Raw genomic sequence first — 24,119 nt, forward strand, 5'->3', positions numbered from 1 at the left:
TTAGGCTACTTTCACACTAGCGTTTTTGCTAGATCAGCAAAAACGCCTCCGTTACTGATAATACAACTATCTGCATCCGTCATGAACGGATCCGTTTGTATTGGTCTTTAACATAGCCAAGATGGATCCGTCATGAACTCCACTGAAAGTCAATTGGGGACGAATCAGTTTTCTATTGTGGCAGAGAAATGGATCCATCCCCATTGACTTGCATTGGTGGTCATGCCGTCTTGCTCCGCATCCCAGGACGGAAAGCAAACTACAACATGCTGCGGTTTGCTCTCCGGTATGGGAACGCAACTAAACGAAACGGAATGCATTTTGGAGCGCTCCATTCTGTTCAGTTTTGTCCCCATTGACAATGAATGGGGACAAAACGGAAGCATTTTTTTCCAGTATTGAGCCCCTATGATGGAACTCAGTACCGGAAAACTAAAACGCTAGTGGGAAAGTAGCCTTATTTCATTATTTTATGCACTTATATAGCGCTGACATATTCCACAGTGTTTTTACAGACATTAGCATCAAGCTGTCCCCAATGGGGCTGACAATCTAAGGTCCCTGTCAGTATGTCTGGAGTCCAGGAGGAAACCAGAGGAAACCCAGACAAACAAACGCCATACAGATGTTCTTGGTCGGATTGAAACCAAGGACCCCAGGATTGCAAGGTACCAGTGCTAACCACTGAGCCACCGGGCTGCGCAGCTTGCACTATTTTGTTCCCATTTTGATGCTAGACTCGTTCATTCAAGTCAATTCATGTCAAGTCCGTTTTTCACGGATGGTTGCTAGGAAATGCTAGGTAGACATTCTTCCAGTTTTCTGACTGGCTTGAAAAAACGGATGACATACTGATGTCATACAGACGGGGAATCATCAGCATTTACTGAATAGAATACAGATGAATTTTCCATTGTTCATCTGAACGAGCCTTAAAGGGGTTGTATCCCTTATCCACAGTGTGATCGGTGGTGGGTCAACCAGTGGGGATTATACAACTTGGGGCTGGTGCATCCCTCTTTGAATGGAACAGGGATCATGCATGTACATTCCCACTCCATTCACCTCTATCGGGCCGCGCGTCTGCCCCTCTAGTCAAATGGGCCCCACAGTTTTCGAGATCGGCAGAGACCCCAGTGGTCGGGCAGCTGCAGATCACACACTTACCCCATATACTGAGGGGGAGCAAGTTGTCTTAATGGGACAAACCCTTTAAATCTTATTCACTCAAGCGGTGTAAAACTTGCTCATGTTCTGTCTGTTAAAACAACCCCTTTAAGGTTGGTATAACGTGGCCGTATTTTAGTGGCCGTTTTACAGCTGCAGTACTTGGACCTCCAGCGGTTCTACTAACAATTGACACAGAACCTATCTTGATAGATCCTGTAAAAATGTGTATCCTGATGCTCTTTGGCTGGAATATTAGAATATTACTTCAATTCTTCAATTTTTTGTGGCAGATGCAGGTAAAAAAATTTATACATTAAAAAAAAAAAAAAAAAAAAAAAAAAAAAGGAGGAATGAAGGCAGCAGGCAAACCCCCCATGCAGACGCTGCTGGCATACGGTGCAGATGCTCAGTCTATCAGATCGGTTGCAGAGCTCCTGCAGTGGTTTTGTAATCACAGCAAAGCCCCCCACTCTGACTCCAACAATGTGGGGACCCTGAAATCTGACCTCTGGTTGTCAGCTTGCTGTAGATTTGGGAGTTAACTTCTTTATCCCGCATGAAACATCGGATTTCTTCTACAGCCTCACGAATGATGGTGACAGCCAGGACGAATCCCTGGAGAGGCGGAAAAAAGTACTTTTATTAAAGGCACAGGCAAAAGAAATTCGGAAAGAAAACAGTAAATGAAAATAAGAAATTCTCCCTGATACATGCAATTTATGTCATCGTGTTACTCCAACAGACAATGCTGCCAAGCTGGAGCCACTGAGCACATACACTTGGGGCACAGTGCGTTTGTTGTAAGCATGTAAGAAACCAGGGTTTCAAAAGTTTAAAAAGCAACTTTTCCATTATTTGGCTGCACTTTATTACGTGGCAGGTAAGTGTACTTGGTGAGTACAGGAAATATTCACTGCACAGGTTAAAAAAAACAAAGCACGCTCCAGTGATTTGCATTTTGGAAAGTGTTATTTTCACATGAGGTGCTGTACAGGCGTCTGATGTAAGAAAAACAAACTGCCCCCCCATATCACAGGAACTCAGCTAAGCTGTTACAAGATGTCTGCCCACCCACAACACAAACTTGCTGACTGTTATCAATTAATAACCAGCAGAATAGTGAATACAGCTCTGAAGTATAATACAGGATGTAACTCAGGATAAGTAATGTAATGTATGTGCACAGCGACTCCACTAGCAGAATAGTGAGTGCAGCTCTGGAGTATAATACAAGCTGTAAATCAGGATCAGTACAGGATAAATAATGTATGTACATGGTGACTCCACTAGCAGAATAGTGAGTGCAGCTCTGGAGTATAATACAGGCTGTAACTCATGATCAGTACAGGATACGTAATGTAATGTATGTGCACAGTGACTCCACCAGCAGAATACAGAGTGTAGCTCTGGTGTATAATACAGGATGTAACTCAAGCGCAATAAAATACAAGAAAAACTGCTAAATTTTCTATTTAGATAAAAGTTGTAAAATTGTATTGAAACAATGAACTGTTTAAAACCAAATGCAAGGTCGTCTACATACCAGAGGGACCCAGAACGTATACAGGGGCCCCAGCCGCATCTCGGGCACAAACTGTGAGCAGGCCAGCAGCAGGAAATACAGGTTGAAGAAGTATTTGAACTGGTTAAAAAGGATCTAAAATGGAGAAAAACAGGGTAGAGTCCTGTAATGTCAGTGGTGCCAAGAAATGAAAAAACATCTTGCAAGTAAAAAAGAGTCGAGATGTTAAAGAAATGATTGTGTGTAACAAGAAATGTACTTCATGTGAGAAGATCCCTTCAAGGAAATGTTAGTGAACGCGTGCCCTCTGCCTCCCAATTAAGAAATACATACGGCAGGGCCTAAGAGGCTGGAGAATGACACAGGTCATGCCCTCAGGCTCTGCACCGAGCATAAAGGCAGTATGGCAGTTCTAATCGCAGCGTTCTCCTCCGCTAGCAAGCAAGCGATTGCCAGGCTTCCCTCCCGACAATCGCTTGCTCAGTTGGACAGTGTATCAGTTTTAAGCTACATTCACACGACTGTATTCTCGGCCCGTGTCCTGCATTTTTTGTGGATCGCACAAAGAACCCCTTCATTTCTATGGGGCCGCAAAAAATGCAGACAGCACAAGGATGTCACCCGTGCATTGTCCATAGCAGATTATATTACATTCCCGTTTGCAGACAGGAATAGGCAATTTTACAATGGGGGCCAAGAAAAGACCAGGTTGCACAAGGACCACATGTGTATTTTGCGGATCCACGATTTGCAGACTGCAAAACGGATACGGTCGTGTGAAAGTAGCCTTAACTAGAGTCTTCTTCTACAATGACTATCCAACCAATCAGCCAAATATGAAAATGTCCATACTTTTCTGATATATTTGTGGAAAAGAGGAAAATAAAACCCCAAATGATCGTTCATCATTTACTAAAACCAAATCCTGGAACAATTTCCAGACAGATATAGGAGCGGTTAAGGTTTCTTTACATGCAGAGGTCACGTTGCATGTATTGCCACAATTTCCGCAAGGTTCCGTAAAATGCGATGTGACCATCAGGTGTAAATACCTTCCTAACAACCAGTCAAACTTATAGGTTTCACTTGTATTTCTAATAGTTATCAAATTCTTTCACTTAATGGACCAAATGCTTTCAATCTTCCACCGATGATCAGCCATGTTGGACTTTTGGAGGCTAGTCCGTCCGATGCTGAACCTTAAGTTGCAAACACCTCTTGTACAGCTGATGGGATGTTATATAAGGCTACATTCACACGACCCTATGTGTTTTGCGGGGCCGCGGAACGGATCTATGGATGCGGACAGCACATTGTGTGCTGTGCGCATCTTTTGCTGCCCCATTGAAATGAATGGGTCCGCACCCGTTCCACAAAATTGCAAAACGGATGCGGAGCCAAAAATACGGTCGTGTGAATGCACCTCTAGGGTGTTTTTTGTTACTTTTTGCCCCAATTTTTGTAATTTCCAAAGGATACTAAAATGACTACAAGACACCCTCATTGCTTTTAGCTTTGCTAAAGAAGAAGATCCGAAGACCGTTCTGCATGGTCGTATTTGGATCCATATAAGATTAGGGTTTCCACCTTGCGTCTATGTCCAGCTTTAGAAATGTCTCCTCCTTAAACAACTGGCCGAACAACAGAAGTGTAAGAAATGATCAATTGTGCCAACAGCTGTCAACATCCCCCCTGCCCGTCCCGTAAGGTGTTAATTAAGGCCAATCTGCCCCAGGGGACGGCTCGGCTTCTTGCCATGATGGGTTAACCAGCAGGACGTTACTGACACTGAGCAATACTTTTACCTGATGTATCTACAGACAAAGCAATGCAAGAAGTGTCAGAGCGCACACAGCTACTTGTAGACACGCAGCTCTCAAGATAATCGACACTACTGCAGCCACAGATGGGCCCTCCACCCCCCAGGGGGGTAATTACATCAAACCAGAGCCTGCTGTGAGGTCAGAGTTCAGCTATGAAACGCGTTGGGTCTGCAGTTATTATTGTTAAACATTTCATGTGGCAATGTAGAATATGAAAGTCCATCTGTTGTCTGATAAAAATTCGGTACAGCGGTTTCTTAGATTGTGGGCCCTGTACTCCTCCTTGAGCCTCTTAGTGTATACAGAGACCCCATATGGCAGAGCACAGAGAGCCTACGGACAATGATAAAGACTCTATATGCCAACACATATGGGGTCATTTATCAAACTGGTGTAAAGTAGAACTGGCTTAGTTGCCCATAGCAACCAGATTCCACCTTTCATTTTCCAAAGGAGCTCTAAAAAATGAAAGCAACCAATCAGATTCCACCTTTAATTTTTCAGAGCTCCTTTGAAAAATAAAAGGTGGAATCTGATTGGTTGCTAGGGGCAACTAAGCAAGTTCCACTTTACACCAATTTGATAAATCCCAATAGTGTTTGAGTGCGTGGAAATGCTGCATGCCTAGACCGTAAAAGGGTTATTTCCATCAAAGAAAATTATGGCATAGCCACAGGTGTGGTAGCCAGCCGCCCCCTTACTAGGCAGGACAGAAGTCCGGGGACACTTTTTTCAGCATAGGTGCAGGTTGTACACGTGGGCTTATAGATCTCTTACATTTATGGCATATCATGGAGTGGGGAGAAAACTGTTGCCACACACCTCTGGAGAACAAAAGGATGGGGCAGTTTAAATCCAACATGTCTGATCCTTAACTTTTTTTTTTTTTTGCTTTATATAGCGCCAAAATATTCCTCAGCGCTCTACATACATTAATCACCACTCACTGTCCCCTCATGATCTACAATCCTTATTAGTATGTTTTTGAAATGTTGGAGGAAACCTACACAAACACAGGGAGAACATACAAACTCCATACAGATGTTGTCCTTGGTTGGATTCAAACCTAGGACCCCAGCTCTGCAAGGCACCAGTGCTAACCACTGAGCCACCATGCCTCTCCTAACATTGGCACTCAGGGGAGAATCAGGAGGCCCCCTAACTCGATAGATGTCGACCAGTCCCCCTCCGGCCCACCACCTTCCCCGCTCCATTCTTAAAATAGGTGCGTGTCCCAGAGGTGGTACCAGCACCTATTAGACAATAGGGGTATATCCTAGTGATGTGCCCCCGCTGTCTGAGAAAGGAATACCCCTTTAAGTGTAAAATATTCTGGGAGACAAAGAGTCTTACCCCCGGGAGAAATGTGAAGAAGTTGTATTTCTGATTGTTGATGACATTTCGCGGATACCTCTGCTCTCTTTTTTCGGGGTGTCCAAGCCAGACAGTCCGTGGCCTTAGTTCCCGACGGCCACAACAGCCCAAACAATCACAGCACCTTTAAAAAAAAAGAAGAAAAAAAAAAAAAAGCACAAAAGAAAAATATATTAATACTTTCTAGTGTAAAGATATAAGGAATCACGAGATGCTGCCTGCGGCAGTAGTGCAGAGATAAAGTTCCTTAATTCCAGACCAATTACAGATTATATGCAATTAGTTAAAAGGACATTTATTGCTAATTACAGCGTGTGTACATTCCAAGCATTTTTATCCTTAAAGGGATTCTGCAGTTTGTTTAAACTGATGATCTATCCTCTGGTTATAGTTTTAAAATTAAAACTACGCCTGCTGTGGGCAGGCATAGATCTGCTGCTGCAAAATTGGCACCATTTCCTGGCTTTAGTACCAATATATCTCTTTTAGGCCTCCCAGTAAGGCTACTTTCACACTTGCGTTCAGAGCGGATCCGTCTGGGGTCTGCCCAGACGGATCCGCTCATATAATGCAGACGATGGGATCCGTTCAGAACGGATCCGTCTGCATTATATTGTAGAAAAAGTTCTAAGTGTGAAAGTAGCTGCAGACGGATCCGTCCAGACTTTACATTGAAAGTCAATGGGGGACGGATCCGTTTGAAAATTGAGCCATATAGTGTCAAATTCAAACGGATCCGTCCCCATTGACTTCCATTGTAAGTCTGGACGGATACAATTGCCTCCGCACGGCCAGGCGGACACCCCAACGCTGCAAGCAGCGTTCAGGTGTCCGCCTGCTGAGCGGAGGCCAAACGCCGCCAGACTGATGCATTCTGAGTGGATCCGCATCCACTCAGAATGCATTAGGGCTGGACGGATGCGTTCGGGGCCGCTTGTGAGAGCCTTTAAACGGAACTCACAAGCGGAGCCCCGAACGCTAGTGTGAAAGTAGCCTAAAGTCCTAAACCATGCCTTTTTCAAACTTGGAAAAAAAGTTGATGAGTACAGCGTCAAAAGTGAAATTTTTGTCGTTTTAACTTTTTTTTTTTTTTTTTTTTGCAAATTAGGACTCAGTTTAGACCAAATAATGGCATAAATCGATTAGGAAATGTAGGCCATTGATTTTTCTTTTCAACATATAACAAGAAAATGACAAAAACAACCCATAAAGGAACATATTTGTGAAGTAGTGCACTGTGTTCGAACCTCCAAAATGTGTATGCATTGCTTTTTTTATTTTTTATTTTACCCTAGGGCTTTACAGTATTTTTGCTCTAAACATATAATGTACATGAGGTGTACGTATTATACTTTCTTTTTTTTCTAAATGAAAGTTCGAGGGGCGAAGTATGAAGATGGATGCGGATGCATAGGTTGTTGCCATACTTTGAATTAACATAAAATCACGTTTTCACATAACATAAACCTTGTGTAAAATGGTGTTCAAGAGCCTATGGCAGTGATGGCTAACCTCTGGCACTCCAGCTGTGGTGAAACTACGACTTCCAGCATACTCCATTCATTTCTATGGAGTTCAGAGAACAGCCAAGCAATGGGGCATCTTTGGAGTCGTAGATTTACCACAGCTGGAGTGCCGGAGGTTAGCCATCACAGGCCTTTGGTATCTCTGCTCAGCACTGAACTTGGCACATATTCCATGACAAAAGAAAAAAACGCTAGGTGGCCGCACGGAAACAACCTTCCAATGTTTTCAGCTAAAAAAAGAAAGTCATATGGGAAGTTGCTTCCTTATGGCCGCCCAGCAGTTTTTTGGCGTACAATCCGCACCAAAGTTAGGGCTCATGCACATAAACATATTTTCTTCCCGTGCCTGTTCCGTTTTTGTTGCGGACTGTATGCGGAGCCAATCATTTCAATGGGTCTGCAAAAAAAAACAAAAAACACGGAAGTTACTCTGTGTGCATTCTGTTTTCTTAAGTCTGTTCCGCAAAAAAAAAAAAAAAAAAAAAAAAATAGAACATGTCCTATTATTTTACTCCCTACGGACAAGGATAAGACTGTTCTATTAGGGGCCAGCTGTTTTATTCCGCAAAATACGGAATGCACGCGGACGTCATCCATATTTTTTGTGGACCACAAAATACATACGGTCGTGTGCATGAGCCCTTAGCCTGCAAAATACTCTGTGTGGACAACCCTTTAGGGAACAGCCGCACGTTCAGGGGTTTTTTATGCAGTTTTTGAAGCCAAGACCAAGTGTGGATCAGAAAAGGAGAGAAAGTATATAAAAGGGCAGATACGACTTCTGTTTTTCGAATCCATTTCTGAGTTTGGCTTCAAGGACTGCATAAAAAAAAAAATCTGCATAGGGTGGTTTATGCCGCCGCAATTTTGGCATGGACTTATTTTCAATGGAAAGCAGGGGTGAAGTTGGCGCTTCCGGCGGTTTAAAGCCATGTCCGTGCCAAGAAGGGACATGATATGGTATCCAGACGGATGATGCGGTCAGCTCCATTCAATAAGGATAACCTGCGAACAGGTCAGCAGCTTTCAAACTGAAGACATGCAGCAAAAAACATGGATTTGACAGCGTCAGAATCCGCTGTGTGAACATATCCTTAGAAGATGTGAGCTTTCTCAGTACAAATAAAAACAGGCTTGATGAATACAGAAAGTTTTAAAGAACTATACGTTTTTAACCAAAAAGAAGTAATTTCATAGGCTGGACACAGCACCATGGAAGGACCACTAGTTATCATTCCATCAGTGGTCGCCCTGAGCATTTACAGCCAAACTGCTCTTTCTTATTGAGCGGCCATCTAGTAATCCGGACAGTCTGATAATCCAGCCGTTTCCAGCACAGAACTGTATAGTAGATTATTTTGGTAACGTCTTTGGGCTCTTCAAGTTTTCTATGACCATTTGATAATCCAGAATGACTGATGATCTGGGATCTATCCTGTGCCCTGAATGCCGGTTTCTACACCTAGCATATAGGTTAGCTTGATGCTGTATTTTTTTTTCACATCCGATTGGCATTTTTGCAGATCGGGTGCGAACCTATTCACTTCAATGGGGCCGCAAAAAATGCAGACAGCACTCTGTATGCCTGCATGGCCATACCAGAATAAAATATGGAAGAAAGGGATACAAATGAGCCCTTAACAAGCTCTGCCTCTAATACGACCAGATGTAAGGCAGTTATCCTTTATGTCAATGTTTGACCCTTTAAGTAGGCCTTGAGACATGACTCGGATATTAAATAAGCCAGCAACTCATCTGCAGACCGCTGTTTCGGGGTGATTGCCCCTCAGTGCAGAGCAGAGAATACAGGCTTGGGTGAAAGGCCTAAGTCAGGATTTAGGGGGGGGGGGGGGGTCTTTATCTCCTTAATTTAAAGGGGTTGTCCAGGTTCAGAGCTGAACCCGGACATACCCTTATTTTCACCCCGGCAGCCCTCCTGAGCCTGGCATCGGAGCATCTCATGCTCCGATGCGCTCCCGTGCCCTGCGCTAGATCACGCAGGGCACAGGCTCTTGTGTTTTCAATAACACACTGCCGGGCGGTAACTTCCGCCCAGCAGTGTGTTCGGTGACGTCACCGGCTCTGAGGGGCAGGCTTTAGCTCTGCCCTAGCCGTTTTACTGGCTAGGGCAGAGCCAAATCCCGCCCATCAGTGCCGGTGACGTCACCGGGCTGCCTGTCAGCCCCATAGAGAGCCCGGTATGTCACCGGAAATCAGAAAAATGCCTTTGCCCTGCGCGATTTAGCGCAGGGCAAAGGAGAGCATCGGAGCATGAACTGCTCCGATGCTCATGTCAGGGGGGCTGCCGGGGTGAAAATGGAGGGATGTCCAGGTTCAGCTCTGAACCTGGACAACCCCTTTAAGGCCTATTCAAAGGATCAAACATTGACTTATAAGATAGCTGCCTTACATATGGTGGCATTAGAGGCAGAGCTGGTTAAGAGCACATTTGCACCCCTTTATTCCCAGAATTCCAGAGGAGCATGAATGGCCTATATGTCTTCTCACGCCGATTAAGGCGATCTCTCCCCAAGGTGAACATGTCTGCAAAACGGACAAGGATAGGACAAGAATAGGGTTTTTGACAATGGTCCCTGTGAAAATTGCGGGATGCACACGGCCGGTATCCGTACTTTGTGGAGCCACAGTTTGCAGACCGTACATATGGTTGTGTGCATGAGACCCAAATAACATTTAATATTGGATTTCAGCAGCAGCGCAGTGCCCGTCGAAAGAGTGCCGGGATGTTGATTCAGTGAGCTGGCAGTCACAGCCCAGGACAACTGGAACAACACACGTCATTCAACAGCTTTGTTCTAGTGACGGCACCTTCAGCAGACACTGGGAACGTTTGTTCCAGGATCAACTGGAGCCGAGTTCTCTCACTTCAGCAAATGGCATTTATCATGTAGAGAAAGTTAATACAAGGCAATTACTAATGTATTGCGATTGTCCATATTGCTTCCTTTACTGGCTGGATTCATTTTTCCATCTCATTATACACTGCTCGTATCCAGGGGTCACGAGCACCCTGCAATCCAGCAGCGGTGGCCGTGCTTGCACACTATAGAAAAAAAGAACTGGCCTCACTGCAACGGTGGCCGTAACCCCTGGAAATGAGCAGTGTATAAATGCGATGGAAAAATCAATGAATTTGTAAGTGCTTGTATTAAAGGGAACCTGTCACCTGGATTTTGGGTATAGAGCTGAGGACATGGTCTGCTAGATCTCCCCTAGCACATCCACAATATCCAGTCCCCATAGCTCTGTGTGCTTTTATTGTGCCAAAAAACGAAAATAAATAAATAAATATATATATATATGTAAATGAGGCTACTAACGTTTCCGGAGCCCAGCCACACCCACTGTGAAGGAGCCCAGCACCACCCCACATCCTCCAAATCTCTTCTTGCTCCGCGACGTCACAAAGCTAGAGCACCGTAATCTTGCGATGCGCGAGCTAGCGCATGCGCAGTGTCGGCATAGTGTTCCTTCCCTGTGCTGGCATCAGTCTCAGGGAATGAACTGTGCATGCGCTAGCTCGGTGCTCTAGCTTTGTGACATCGGGGAGCAAGGAGGATATTTGGAGGATGCAGGGCGGTGCTGGGCTCCTTCACACTGGGCATGGCTTGGATCAGAGTCAGAGAACGCTGGACTCCTCTCTCAAGCATGGAGGAGACAGGACTCATCTAAGGTGATTTACATGTATATAAAATAGTTTTGGACTGGGTATTGCGGATGTGCTAGTGGCCATCTAGCAGCCCATGTCCTCAGCTCTATACCCAAAATCCAGGTGACAGGTTCCCTTTAACGTTATCTACATGATAAATGCCATTTTCTGAATTGACACTACCCCTTTAACATAATATAAAATCTTCTGTAAAGTTGTTCAAAGTACCCAGCCATCTCATAGTTTCAGGGAAAGCTGGATGAGCAATACCAAGTCCATCTCGAACCGCTCTGCTCCCTGGTATATATGTAGAGATGTTGGTATTTGGTGGGTGGCAGCATGGCGCCTACAGAAGGCAACATATTCAGGTGCATTATAATTCTTATTTCTATAGTCACATCCACTTCTGTAAGCAATGTCCTGCAAGGCTCCATTCACATGTATCCGATTTGACACAGGTTCAGTGTGGATTTCATGCCACATTTGGATCTACTGTACATACTACACTTGACCAAGGTTTCTGCCAGGAGAATTTTCACAAGGAAAAAAAAAATAAAAAATATATATAATAATAATAATAATAATAATAATAATAATAATAATAATAATAATAATAGACAATAAGGGTCCATTCACATGTCCGTAAGTGTTTTGCGGATTCACGGATCCGCAAAACACAGACACCGGCAATGTGCGTTCCGCATTTTGCAGACCGCACATCGCCGGCACTTAATAGAAAATGCCTATTCTTGTCCGCAATTGCAGACAAGAATAGGACATGTTCTATTTTTTTTCAGGAACAGAATTGCAGACCCAAAATGCGGAACAGAATTGCGGACGTGTGAATGGACCCTAAGTAGTATGCTACTTGGGGCTTATGCACACGACTGTATGTATTTTGCGGTCCACAAAAAATGGATCTGCAAAAAATACGGATAACATCTGTGTGCATTCCGTATTTTGCAGAACGGAACAGCTGGCCACTGGTAAGTACCTTAAGTGTGCACTTCATGAGGAGGACACTGTGGGATGTTGTCCCAGGACCAGTTATGTAGTGCTCGAGTTACACAGCCTTAATTGGCAGGAACCACTACAAACCAGTCATTCCTGTCTAACATGTCTGTAAACTCGCAGAGAGCCCTACAAGTTGCCTGAATGTTCTGCTTACAATATTTGATCTCATTATTACAAATCAGGAAGTCCCACCATCATTCACCAAAAGCAGAAGTGACAGCACACGCTCCTGTGTCCAGATATTTCTCCTATACTAGTTATGGCGCACCATGCTGTTCTGTTAATTCCCTCTCAGAACCTAATGTGTCCAGTAACGGTGAGAAGAAGACACTTCTAGTTCACTTCTAGTTCCTCCCCCCCCCCCCCCCCCCCATGCACAAGGTCATCCAGGTACCACTGGGCTAGAACACATTTGTGACTACCAGGACCAACTGAAAAATGATGGGGGAGATGTATCAATCCCCTACAACAGGATGGAGGAGGGAGAAGAAAGAAGGTCTGTACACAAACATAGAAGAGAATTCTTTACGGTAAGAGCAGTCAGACTATGGAACTCTCTGCCTGAGGAGGTGGTGATGGTGAGGTCACTAAAAGAGTTCAAGAGGGGCCTGGATGTATTCCTGGAGCGTAATAATATTACAGGCTATAGCTACTAGAGAGGGGTCGTTGATCCAGGGAGTTAGGCCTCATGCACACGACAGTATTTTTTCACAGTCCGCAAAACGGGGTTCCGTTGTTCCGTGATCAGTGTCCGTATTTTCTTCCTTGATTTTTGGAGGATCACCAGACCAGAAAAGTAAAAAAAAAAAAAAAAAAAAAAAAAAAATATAGAAGTCAAGTTTGCCTTAAAAATGATAGGAAAAAAACGGACAAAAAAAACGGCCTCTGTGTTTTTTCACGGACCCATTGACTTGAATGGGTCCGCGAACTGTTGTCTCTCAAAAAAAAAAATAGGACCGCTGCTATTTTTTTGACGGACAGGAAAAAAATAGAACATGTCCTACTCTTGTCCATAATTGCGGACAAGAATAGGCATTTCTATTGGGGTGCCGGCCGGGTGTATTGCGGATCCGCAATGCACTACAGACGTCTGAATGGACCCTAACTGGCCAAACTGGATGGACAGATGTATTTTTTTCAGCCTTTTTGCCACTATTATATACGGTGAGAAGAATGTGGTCCGGAGGGGCATGTCCTACACAGCCCAAGACATTTAAGGGTACTTTCACACTTGCGGCAGGACGGATCCGACAGGCTGTAAACCCTGTCGGATCCGTCCTTCCGCTATTTCGCCGTGCCACCGGACCGCCGCTCCATACCCGGGGCGGAGCTCCGGCGCAGCACGGCAGTGCACGGCGAAAGGCCGCCAAAATAAAAGTACTGCATGTCCGACTTCTTAGTCCGGCGGCCTCTCACTGCGAACTGCCGTACTGCGCCAGAGCTCCGCCCCCGTCCCCATTATAGTCAATGGGGATGGAGCGGCAGTCCAGCGGCACGGCAAAATAGGAGAAGGACGGATCCGACAGGTTGAACAGCCTATAGCGAAAAATATGGGTGGACAGCACTCCTTGATAATGATGTATCGGGTGCTCGTCTCCAGGAGGGGTGGTAAAAAGCCCCTAGTAGAACAACTTGTAGATATCCAGAAAAATAAAAAAACGGAGACAGCACGTCCAAAAAGGTGCAAAGAGTGGAATTTATTCCCGGATGCAACGTTTCGGCTGCGTGTTAGCCTTGAAAAACGTTGCATAGGGGGGGGGGGGGGGGGGGCATCTTGCCTGAGCTGTTCTTAACAGCATTTAGAAAGCATTAAGAAAATTGCTTTACGGCAGCCCCATGGTCCATAGACACAACAGTCAGGAGAAGACCTCACTGACTTCTATGGGATAGTCTTCTGGGCATGCTCTGTGCCCTTTGCAGAGGTTATTGTACAAGGAAAGAATAGATAAGCGCTGACAATCACCTACTGTGGATGGTGGATCATGTGTTATCTATACACAGAAGTGAAATCGTTACAGGCAGGATAAGAATGACAGATAAGCAGTTAACTGCAGTAAAGTGATCTGTACAGACCAAGAAGTGACGCCTATTATTAGGTATAAAGAGGACCTTTCATCGTTCCAAACATTGTAAGATCAGGCTGTGTAGAGCGGTGCCCCGGGGACTCGCTGCACTTACTATTATTCTGGGGCGCTGCTCCGTTCTCCCGCTATGTCCCCCGAAAATACCTGGCTGTGAGCTCTGTGCTGCGATTGAACAGCGCTACAGCCTGGGAGAAGGAACGCCCAGGGAGAAACAGGGCCGACTCCTCCCAGTATAACCAATTCAGCGAAAATACCGGGGGACATAGCGGGAGAAAGGAGCGGCGCCGTTCTACGCAGTCCGATAGTTATCTTACAATGTTTGGCCCGATGAAAGGTCCTCTCTTTAAGGCCCTATTTCACAGGCAGATGAAGCAGGCGACCGCCAGGAGGGAAGAGCGCTGCTATTACATGCAGCGATCTCCTCCTCAACATGGGAACGAGCGATCGCTAATGCCATCGGCCCGATCTGCCGCCAGCAAAGGATTATTTTTAAACATGTTGAAAGACTCCGATTACCCGATGAACACGTCTGCCGTATTTTATGGTTTTTGTTTAAACATAGATATTGACATGGAAAATTAAAAATAATATCATCCACATTTCTTAAAAAAAACATGATTGAAAAAAATTAGGTCATTTTCTGATGACACATTCCCTTCAAGCTAGTTTCTGCTGCAAGTCACACCTAAAGCGGCTCCTAGCTGGCACAGATTTCAGATTCTGACAAACAGACCTGCTGAGACGTGCCAAAGAGGCTCTTCATAATGTTGCCACTTCTCACGCCATCACTATGTTTTGTGTGATCTAGTTAATAGCTGATCAGTGGGGATCCAGTGTGTTGGACCCGATATGTATGGTCTATCCTGAGGTATCGGTCTATCAGATAGCATGGCCGCAGGGACACACCCCAACTGGTAACACCCATCTGGATCTTCACTGCAAACTGCTAGCAATTCATTCATAACTTCTAGCAGGAATAATAAAGGAACAGCACAGAGTCATAAGAATAAATGCTCCAGAATTGCTATTACAGAGGGGGGGGGGGGGAGAATATTTGCTAAAACAGACACGTCAGGAGAAGTTACAGGTCCTCTTTACATACAATTAAAAAAGTTGTGGATTGTCTCATTATGGCTTTATTTACGTAAGAATGCATTGGCTTTTTGATGGTAATGGTTAATGAGTCTTTTAGTCCGCTCCCGCTTTCTCCAGTACATTTCTTTCCTGATATCAGCCCAATGTCAATGAGAGTCATCACAGTAGAAATTCAGACTACATCATTCAGGTTCAGCCTGCCTGGAAAAATCCCTGAATCACGCTTCCACAGAAATGGAATTACCAGAGACCATTGAATATAAATGCAGTACACAAGGACTAATAACAGTCCCATCCGGCTGCCTGTCAAAGCCTCTAGCATAGTACTGAACACAGGAGAGTTTACTAATAATTCATAAATGAAGGAGGGGGGGGGGGGGGGGGGAATTAATAAAAAAAAAGAAAAGAAGGAGGTAGAAATCTATAGCACAAGGAGGAATATCAAACTGTCCTCTGTATACTGTAGGACAAACAAGTAGGGACCTCTCTCCTCTACTGACATGTCCGTTTCAATAACTACTTGGAGCATCTATCCTTATGATTCTATGTTGTGCCGTTCCTTTATTATTCCTTCTAGAAGTAACAGCTTGCAGTGAAGATCCAGATGGGTGTTACCAGTTTTTTTTTTTTTTTTTTTTTGGGGGGGGGGGGGGGGGGGTCCCTGCACAGTCTGACACAGGCAGCACTGACTGGATAGTGTAAAGCCGCTTTCACACGGTCAGTGTTTGATCAGTGATTGGAGCCTCCAAAAGAGATAAGGTATAATGGAAAGATCTGCACCTGTTCTGTGTTTTGGACCTGCCCCTGGTTATGGCTCACAATCACTGATGGAAATCACTGACCATACACTGATGTGCGAGAGCAATCTAAGGGCTCATGCAAATGAGCGTGTGTGTGCATTCATAATTTCTAGCAGGAATAATAAAGGAATGGAACAATATAGAGCGATAAGAATAGATGCTCCAGAATTGTTGTGACAAAGGGGATGCAAGTATCTGCTATAACAGAAAGGTCAGGAAAAGCGAAAAGTCCTCTCTACTGTGCCATATCCTCAGACTATATGTATAAGTTTAGTGCAAGGCCATCTATAGTGAGAAGGGGCCTGGAGAAGGTGCAGTAGAAACTGTTTTCGGCCTCTTGCGGTCCGCAATGTACAGGCATCGACCGAAGGGATGCCGCATGTGGATCTGTCCGACCCGCAAAAAGATAGGACAAGTTCTAACTTTTTGCAGAACGGAAGCACGTAACGGAACCCCATGAAAGCACTCCGTAGTGCTTCCATCGGGTTCCATGCTTTCGTTCCGCATCTCCAGACCCATTTAAGTGAATAAGTCCGCATCCGTGATGGAGAATGCACAGTCGGGTGCCCCGTGTATTGCGGACCCCAATACGCTCACAGGGGGCACACGGCTGTATGCATGAGGCCTTAGAGTAAAGGGGCAATTAAAGGGTTCAGCATTCCATGGAATGGATGCCTTTACCGCAAACTCAAAGCAAAGTGTGGAGCAGAAGGCTGACTTCATCCCAAACATATTGGCCTGTTTACAGCTTCACTCACAGTTTAGAGTATAAACTCATACCAATAAAGCGCTGCCCAAATCTATACATTTTTGTATTGCCACCGAATCCTTCAGGCACCAGCTGCCCAAAGATCACTTTTGGCCACAACATCTGAGGGGTTAAATGTTTGCGATCGGCGTTATCTTCGATCGCAGACATTAGCCCTGGGTCTCTGCAGTGTAAAACAGCAGAAACCTAGTGGCTATGGAACCCATTGGGCTCATGAGCAGGCGCCCTATTTAAAGGCCAGACTTCTTAAAGGGGTTAGGCTTCACCAGTGGTAACCTAAGTATGTACAACAACCCAATCTGAGCCCACTAAATAAGTCATCATAGAAACACCACATTAAGGATTCAGATGATATGTAAAACCAGGAATTAAAAAATGTACAACTGCAAGCAGCAAAGCAATGTAATATACCTGGAGGGAAGGCAAATATTCACTCTGTCGGTCCACCCCAGAGCTGAATCAATGTCGGCAAACAGCATGTGCGAGGATGTAGGGGCAGCAGAGGTGGCACTTGTAACTGGGCCCCCGATGTACAGTGTGGAGGCACAATGAAGGAGATTTAAGAATGCTTTTACGCCACAAAAGGGTGGTGAAAAGTTGCAAATTATGGCGCATGATGCACACACGGCGTCTGTAGGTTTTCGGTCTGCAAAATGGACACGGTTGTGTGAATGGACCCTGAACTTTTTTTTTTGTCCCCAAAAACTTGTCCTTATAGAGAAAATCTGCAGTGCAAAGAAACAATGTGTACAGTAATAAATGTACATATTTTAACCAAGTGATGTGCCGGGAGAGGAGGCGCTTATACCCCGAAAGCACATTAATAATGCAACATAAAAATGGGATAAAATGCATGTGACTAATCAAAACAGCTAGAAACTGCGTAGAAAAGCTATGTATCCAGTCTACACAGTGTGCTGAACACACAGCAGCTGCTGCACAGATCTGGTGGTTTGCTGCAATGCATCAGTCTGGAGTCAACGCTGCGTAGCTGACAGAACATTGCCTGGACTGGAGTTGCAAACGGAGGCAAAATGTGGCTTTTTATCCATGCTTACTAATGGCTGGGAAGTGGGAGTGGCTTATCTAAAGGGGTGTGGTTTTGGATTTTAATGAGATTTATTAACACTAAACCCAGAAATGGTGCAGATTTTAGAGCAAATGTATACCGGCCGGCGTACATTACATTTTCTGACTTTAGAACAGTCCAAAATGCACTACATTTATTAAAAGGCATGCATCTTTTAATAAATTTGCAGCAATTCACTCCAATACATTTTTTAGACTGGCATATAAAACACAGATTATTAATTATGTCAGATCTATTAATAAGGGCTCACACACATGAACATATTTCTTTTTCCGTGTCCATACGTTTATTTTGCGGCCCATATGCGGAACTATTAATTTCAATGATGCCAGAAAACCCCCCAGAAATGTCTCTGTGTGCATTCCATTTCCGTATGGCCTCATGCACACGGCCGTTGTTTTGGTCCGCATCCGAGCCGCAGTTTTGTCGGCTTGGATGCGGACCCATTCACTTCAATGGGGCCGCAAAAGATACGGACAGCACTCTGTGTGCTGTCCGCATCCGTTGCTCCGTTCCGTGGTCCGCAAAAAAATAAATAACCTGTCCTATTCTTGTCCACTCTTTGAAGACAAGAATAGGCAGTTATATTAAAGGCGGACCGCAAAACACAAAACGCTCATGTGCATGTGGCCTATGTCAGCAAATCCATGCCGCAAAAAAAATAAAACATGTCTTATTTTAGTCCATTTTGTGTGCAAGGATAGGCATTGTTTCAATGGATCCGTAAAAAAAAACAAAAAACGGATGCGATACGGATGTCACACAGACGTCATCTGTATTTTTTGCGGATCCGTGTTTTCCGGACTGCAAAATACATACGGTCTTGTGCATGAGCCCAAGCTGAATTTCATGAAAGAAAATGAAATCACATATTTTTGCCCAGTTATGCTAGATTATCATGCAACGCCAGATGCAAAGACCAAAGCAAGCAAATTAAGTTTTACAAAAGCCAGTTCACATGGTGCAGAAAAAAATAAATAAATTGTGCCGATTTAAGGGCATGCTGTAGATTTTCTACTCCTCAGCACACTGCATATGTTTCAGATATCCGGTAATCTATATTTTGTTCCAGGATCACATGTTGGGCACGTAACCCTAGCCCCGTTTTCACCTACAATGCTTGCGGGCTGTGCGCGTGCACTCAAGCAGCGGGGAGTCCTGAGGATAGCTCATCAATATTAAACACCTGCATAACCCCTTTAACCATTTGCTATGCAAAGGACATTATCCAAGCTGCTGTTGTCAAAAGTGCAATCAAAATGCTTCTATCTTTTCCAGACGGACTCCGTCTGCTCCTGTGCGATATACTAAACTATACTCTAGTTTTCACGGGACCCACTGTGAAAAAGTCTATTCTTGTCTGCAAAACAGACAAGAATAGGGTAGGTTCTATAATTTGTGGCTGCGAACTGCACACGGATGACATCCATGTGCTGTCCGTTTTTTTTTTTGTTTTTTTTTACAGACCCATAAAAAAAAATATGCGGTCGTGTGCATGAGGCCTAAAAGGGCTTATCCCACAAATTTAAAACTCTTTTTTTTACTCACTTATCTGCATATCTGGAGGACGTTCTTCCCTTTCCATGGTTAGGCAGCAGCTCATTAAACAAATGCTTGTCCCGGGATTCATTGCAACTAGCTCTTGTTTAACCCCTTACCCCTCTACAACTCCCTCATTATATGACAAGCTACAATTCCCAGCATTCCCTGATAGCTGAAGGCCTTCCAGGCATGATGGGAGTTGTAGTTTTGCAAAAGCTGGACAGCCGCAGGTTGGGCATCCCTGCTATAGACACACCTTGGTTAATAAGCGGTCAGACGCAAGCACGCCTTCAACACACAACAGTTGACGTGACAGTCACATCCTAGAAAACTTGTGACAGCATAAAAAGAATAGTTGCACAGTAGAGATTTTCTGTGTGGCCATAGGTCTCGTTTCCAGAGATTTAAAGGGAACCTGTCACCTGGATTTTGGGTATAGAGCTGAGGACATGGGTTGCTAGATGGCCGCTAGCACATCCACAATACCCAGTCCCCATAGCTCTGTGTGCTTTTATTGTGTAAAAAAAAAAAAAAAAAGATTTGATACATATGCAAATTAACCTGAGATCAGTCAGAGCTTGAAAATATGACTCTTCTCTGGTCACACCAGTAAGATATGACTCTTTTATGTTTATTTGCATATGTATCAAATCGTTTTTTTTTTACAGAATAAAAGCACACAGAGCTATGGGGACTGGGTATTGCGGGTGTGCTAGCGGCCATCTAGCAACCCATGTCCACAGCTCTATACCCAAAATCCTGGTGACAGGTTCCCTTTAAGATGGTCGTCGCCCCGATAAACAAGCATGCATGCTTAATTACGAGGGAGACAAGTCACTGCGAGATACCTCTGACAGCCGCTTATCTCCTGACAGGACAAACAATCCAGCATTCTGGAATCCAATATATGAGATCTTCAACCAGACATCGACAGTCAGGAGGACCCCATACACATTAGAAAGTGGGGGTCGGTCAACAAACTTAAAATGTTCAGAGTCTGGGTCTCAGGATGGACGATAAAACTGCTCCATTTGTGTGCTATAATCCCCAACCCCATGCTTTACTTTGGTATGTCCCAGACGACAGCGACATTCATTGATATTATGACCCAAGTAGGAGAAGAAGCTAGCTACTTCCTGCTTCAATGACATCACTACTGAACCACATTTCCCAGCATTCCTTTTTAAAAAACTTTGCAATCTTCTAGGATATAAATGTGGGTTAATGGGGTACTCCAGTTTAGGAAAGTTATCCCCTATGGACTGCTGGGAGCCCGTACCCTGTGGAGTCCCCCTGAAATAGACGGAGCAACTGGCAGGAAATGCACTCACCTGCTCCAGTCATTTCTATGGGGGCACCAGAGATGGCCAAGCGCTGTATTCGGCTATCTCCGGCGCTCCCATAGAAATTAATGGAGAGGTGGCGCACATTTCTGACCAGCTGCTCTGTCCATTTCAGTGGGGCTCCACAGGATATGGGGCCCCCATTCTCATGATCGGTGGGAGTCCCTGCACCCACCGACCTAATCGTTATGTAGATAGGGGATAACGTTCCCTAACCGGAATACCCCTTTAAGGCTCTGCTCTATTTCACATATTCCGGATCCAAATATAATATTTGGACACTGGTACAAGATCGTATTTCACCCAGCTGGTTTCCCGTTGCACTGCCACAGATAGCTGAGTAGTAGTTCTGCCTCCCAAATGAATGGGGTAGCAAGTTGCCATGGCCACAGAATCACAAAAAAATCTAGCCCTGTTGGATTTTTTTTAGCTATTCTGGGACCACAGAAACTTGTGCTGTGACCCCATTCACTATTGAGGCTGCACTGCTACACAGCCATTTTTGGTTGTGTGACGAGTGTTGTGGCCAAGATCATCGTGCAATATGGCTGTCAATGGTCACTGAATATCAGACAGCTACTTCCTGTCCCAAAATATGATATATATATTTTTTTCATCCACTGTTTCCACTGTAAATGGGGCGTCCACAGGAGCCCCAGTTATAGGGGAAAACAGCCCCCTGTGGAGGCATTACACACAGGCAGAGCTGATTGGGGTCTCCTTATACCCTGTAGCTCTGCTCCTGCCCCGAGACACCCAGAGGCCACGTGACCGCCGGGACTAATAGAGAAAGCGGCTCTCCCCCTTGAGCTCATGCGGCACTCTCCTGCCAACACTGGAGAAGGTGTCACCCTGTATAAAGGGGTTAACAAACATATACACCCTTTATCATGCAGCATAAATAATGTGTTACTTTTATTCTATGGGTCTTTTTTATTCTTGTGATAAATATGTAAAGCTTATTTTATGCTTTACCACATTTGCACAATATTAGCACATTTCATGGGGAAAAAAAGGCTGCCGCATTCCAAGTGTTGACTTTTTTATTTTATTCTTCAGTTAATGTGCCTGTATGTGGATTTTGCGATAGGAGTCATATTTTGTAATCGGACCATCTTGGAGTACAAATAAATTACTGATTAATCTTCATTTTATGAAGGGGTTCACCTTGAAGCTAATTTTAGTATACTGCCGTTATGATCGCAGTGACGTTATATAAGTGAATCTTTTAATGATTTTACAAAATTAAATCATTTTTTTTATAAACTTTATTATATGATCTTTTGACCACATATATAATCCTCTCCCTATGGACAACACATGCACACTGAGCCGAGCATGCATGTGTATTCAAAAGTCAGTAGGTGCACGGTCACCTTAATTGGCACATAGCCATGATTGGCATGGGGGCCTTTGTTCACAGCTGGTATGGCACCACTTGATCCTGCCTATAGCGTGCCAATGGGGTGACAGAGAGAGGGGTCGTATTGTTGGGACACCATCCACCCCCATTCACTCCACTGTTATTCTCTTGGGAAAGAGCTGTAACACTAAAGGGGCATTGAACCAATACAGTGCACACATTAAAATCATATTCTGGTTTTCCAAAGTGTTTTTTGTGTAGTTCTCCTCAGGTGATGGAGAGGGGGCCCTAAACAGGGGCCCCCTCTCCAGGACCATATGTAGAACAAGGCATATGAGGGCATTTGCCTAGGGCATCAAGAAGAAGGGGCAGAACTTCACAGAGAAAACTAATGATTTATATTGATTCTTTAACTTCAATGTTGCTTCTCATGTCTCCTTATCACTAACTTTTGACCTATTGACTTAGGCCTCTTGCACACAACCGTATCCGTTTTTGCAGTCCATCATCTGTGAGTTGTCGGTATAAAAATCTGCCCGTGTTCACAGGTTGGAGCACAAACTAGTTTACCATCACTTATCATCACACTGCGGATTTGCCTAAGGGCTTATGCACACGGCCCTTACCCCACCGTGGCTGTAGAGGCCCGTAATACACGGGGCACCAGCCATGTGCACCCCGCATCACGGATCGGAACCCCACAGAAGCACTACACAGTACTTCTGTGGTGTTTCATGCATTACTTTTTTTGCGGTGCAGACCGTCGGATGAAGATCACGGACCCCATTCAAGTGAATGGGTCTGCGATCCACATGCGGGGGCCCGTGCATTGCAGACCGCAATCCGGCCAGCACACGGTGGTGTGCATGAGCCCTAAGACTGGGGCTTAGATGGGACAAGCAAAGATTGCTGTGTAGCTGTCATTGTACTGAATGGAGCTGGAGCATAACTTGCAACTTGCTTCCACCTCGATCCTAGAATCGCCAAAGATGGAGTAGTGCTGGATTCTTTGCGATTCTGTAGTTGCAACAATTAGCAAGTCGTTCTGCCACTCCAGTCAGTTCAATGGCTGCACTGCTATATAGCAAGCCTTGGTTGTGGGACACACGTGTGCCTCTCCCAACTTCCCAAGATCGCTGTGTAACCCTAGCCTACGTTCACATCTGCACAGCTTTTTGTGTTTCTTTCTAAGTAGCAGCGTCGGATTCATTATATGACAAAAAAGAGCAACACCCAATTATAGGCTCTGTCCGGTTTCCATCAAGGTGTCTGGCATTTTACCGGATCAAATAGCTCAACATGTTGCACAATTTTTTCCACCTTTTTTAAAATATGTGGATTCAGGTATAAACTAATCCTAAGGCCTTATGCACTGGGGACAGCAATTTGTGGTCCCCAATGCATGTGCAGTTACCGCAGACAGATGCAGACATATTCAACATGAACGGGTCAGTGATCCGTCCGCACCGCAAAAATAAAATAAAACATAAAAAAATGTTTGCGGTGCGGAGGCATGGAGAGAAACAGAACATTCAGGTTGAACGGGTCTGCATCTGTCTGAGGCAACTGCACGAATGGTGCCCGTGCATTGGGGATCGCAAATTGCGGCTGGCACACGTTCGTGTGCATGAGGCCTAAAGCTGCATTCATAGCCAGAGAACAGATCATTAGTAAAGAACTCTCGGAAAACCCCTCTAAATGCTGTTTTGGCTTGTAGTATGTGCATTAACGGGGTATTCTGGTTGTGAGAAGTTATTCTCTATGCAAAGGACAGGAAATAACTAACTATGACATAACACTGGTACTTTCACCAATCACGATCGGGGAACCCATACCCCTCAAGACCCCCCAAAATAAATGGAGCGGCAGGTCAGGCATGCACACTGCCACTTCCTTCATGTCTATGGGAGTTCAGTGCTGAGCTATCTCCAGAA

At 44.7% G+C, this 24,119-nt stretch overlaps 1 protein-coding gene across 1 annotated transcript in view; it reads right to left on the reverse strand.

Annotated features, from left to right (window-relative positions):
• Positions 1 to 24,119, reverse strand: part of ATP9A (ATPase phospholipid transporting 9A (putative)) — a 95,785-nt gene that overhangs the window by 69,034 nt on the left and 2,632 nt on the right. Inside the window, exons 2-4 of the mRNA XM_044297369.1 lie at positions 5,869 to 6,013; positions 2,714 to 2,827; positions 1,677 to 1,785 (exon numbers count right to left, since the gene is read on the reverse strand). Coding sequence (XP_044153304.1) covers positions 1,677 to 1,785; positions 2,714 to 2,827; positions 5,869 to 6,013 — 368 coding nt within the window. The remainder of the gene's footprint in view (positions 1 to 1,676; positions 1,786 to 2,713; positions 2,828 to 5,868; positions 6,014 to 24,119) is intronic.

The sequence above is a fragment of the Bufo gargarizans genome, chromosome 6 (assembly GCF_014858855.1).
Source record: "Bufo gargarizans isolate SCDJY-AF-19 chromosome 6, ASM1485885v1, whole genome shotgun sequence".
NCBI classification, from domain to species: Eukaryota; Metazoa; Chordata; class Amphibia; order Anura; family Bufonidae; genus Bufo; species Bufo gargarizans.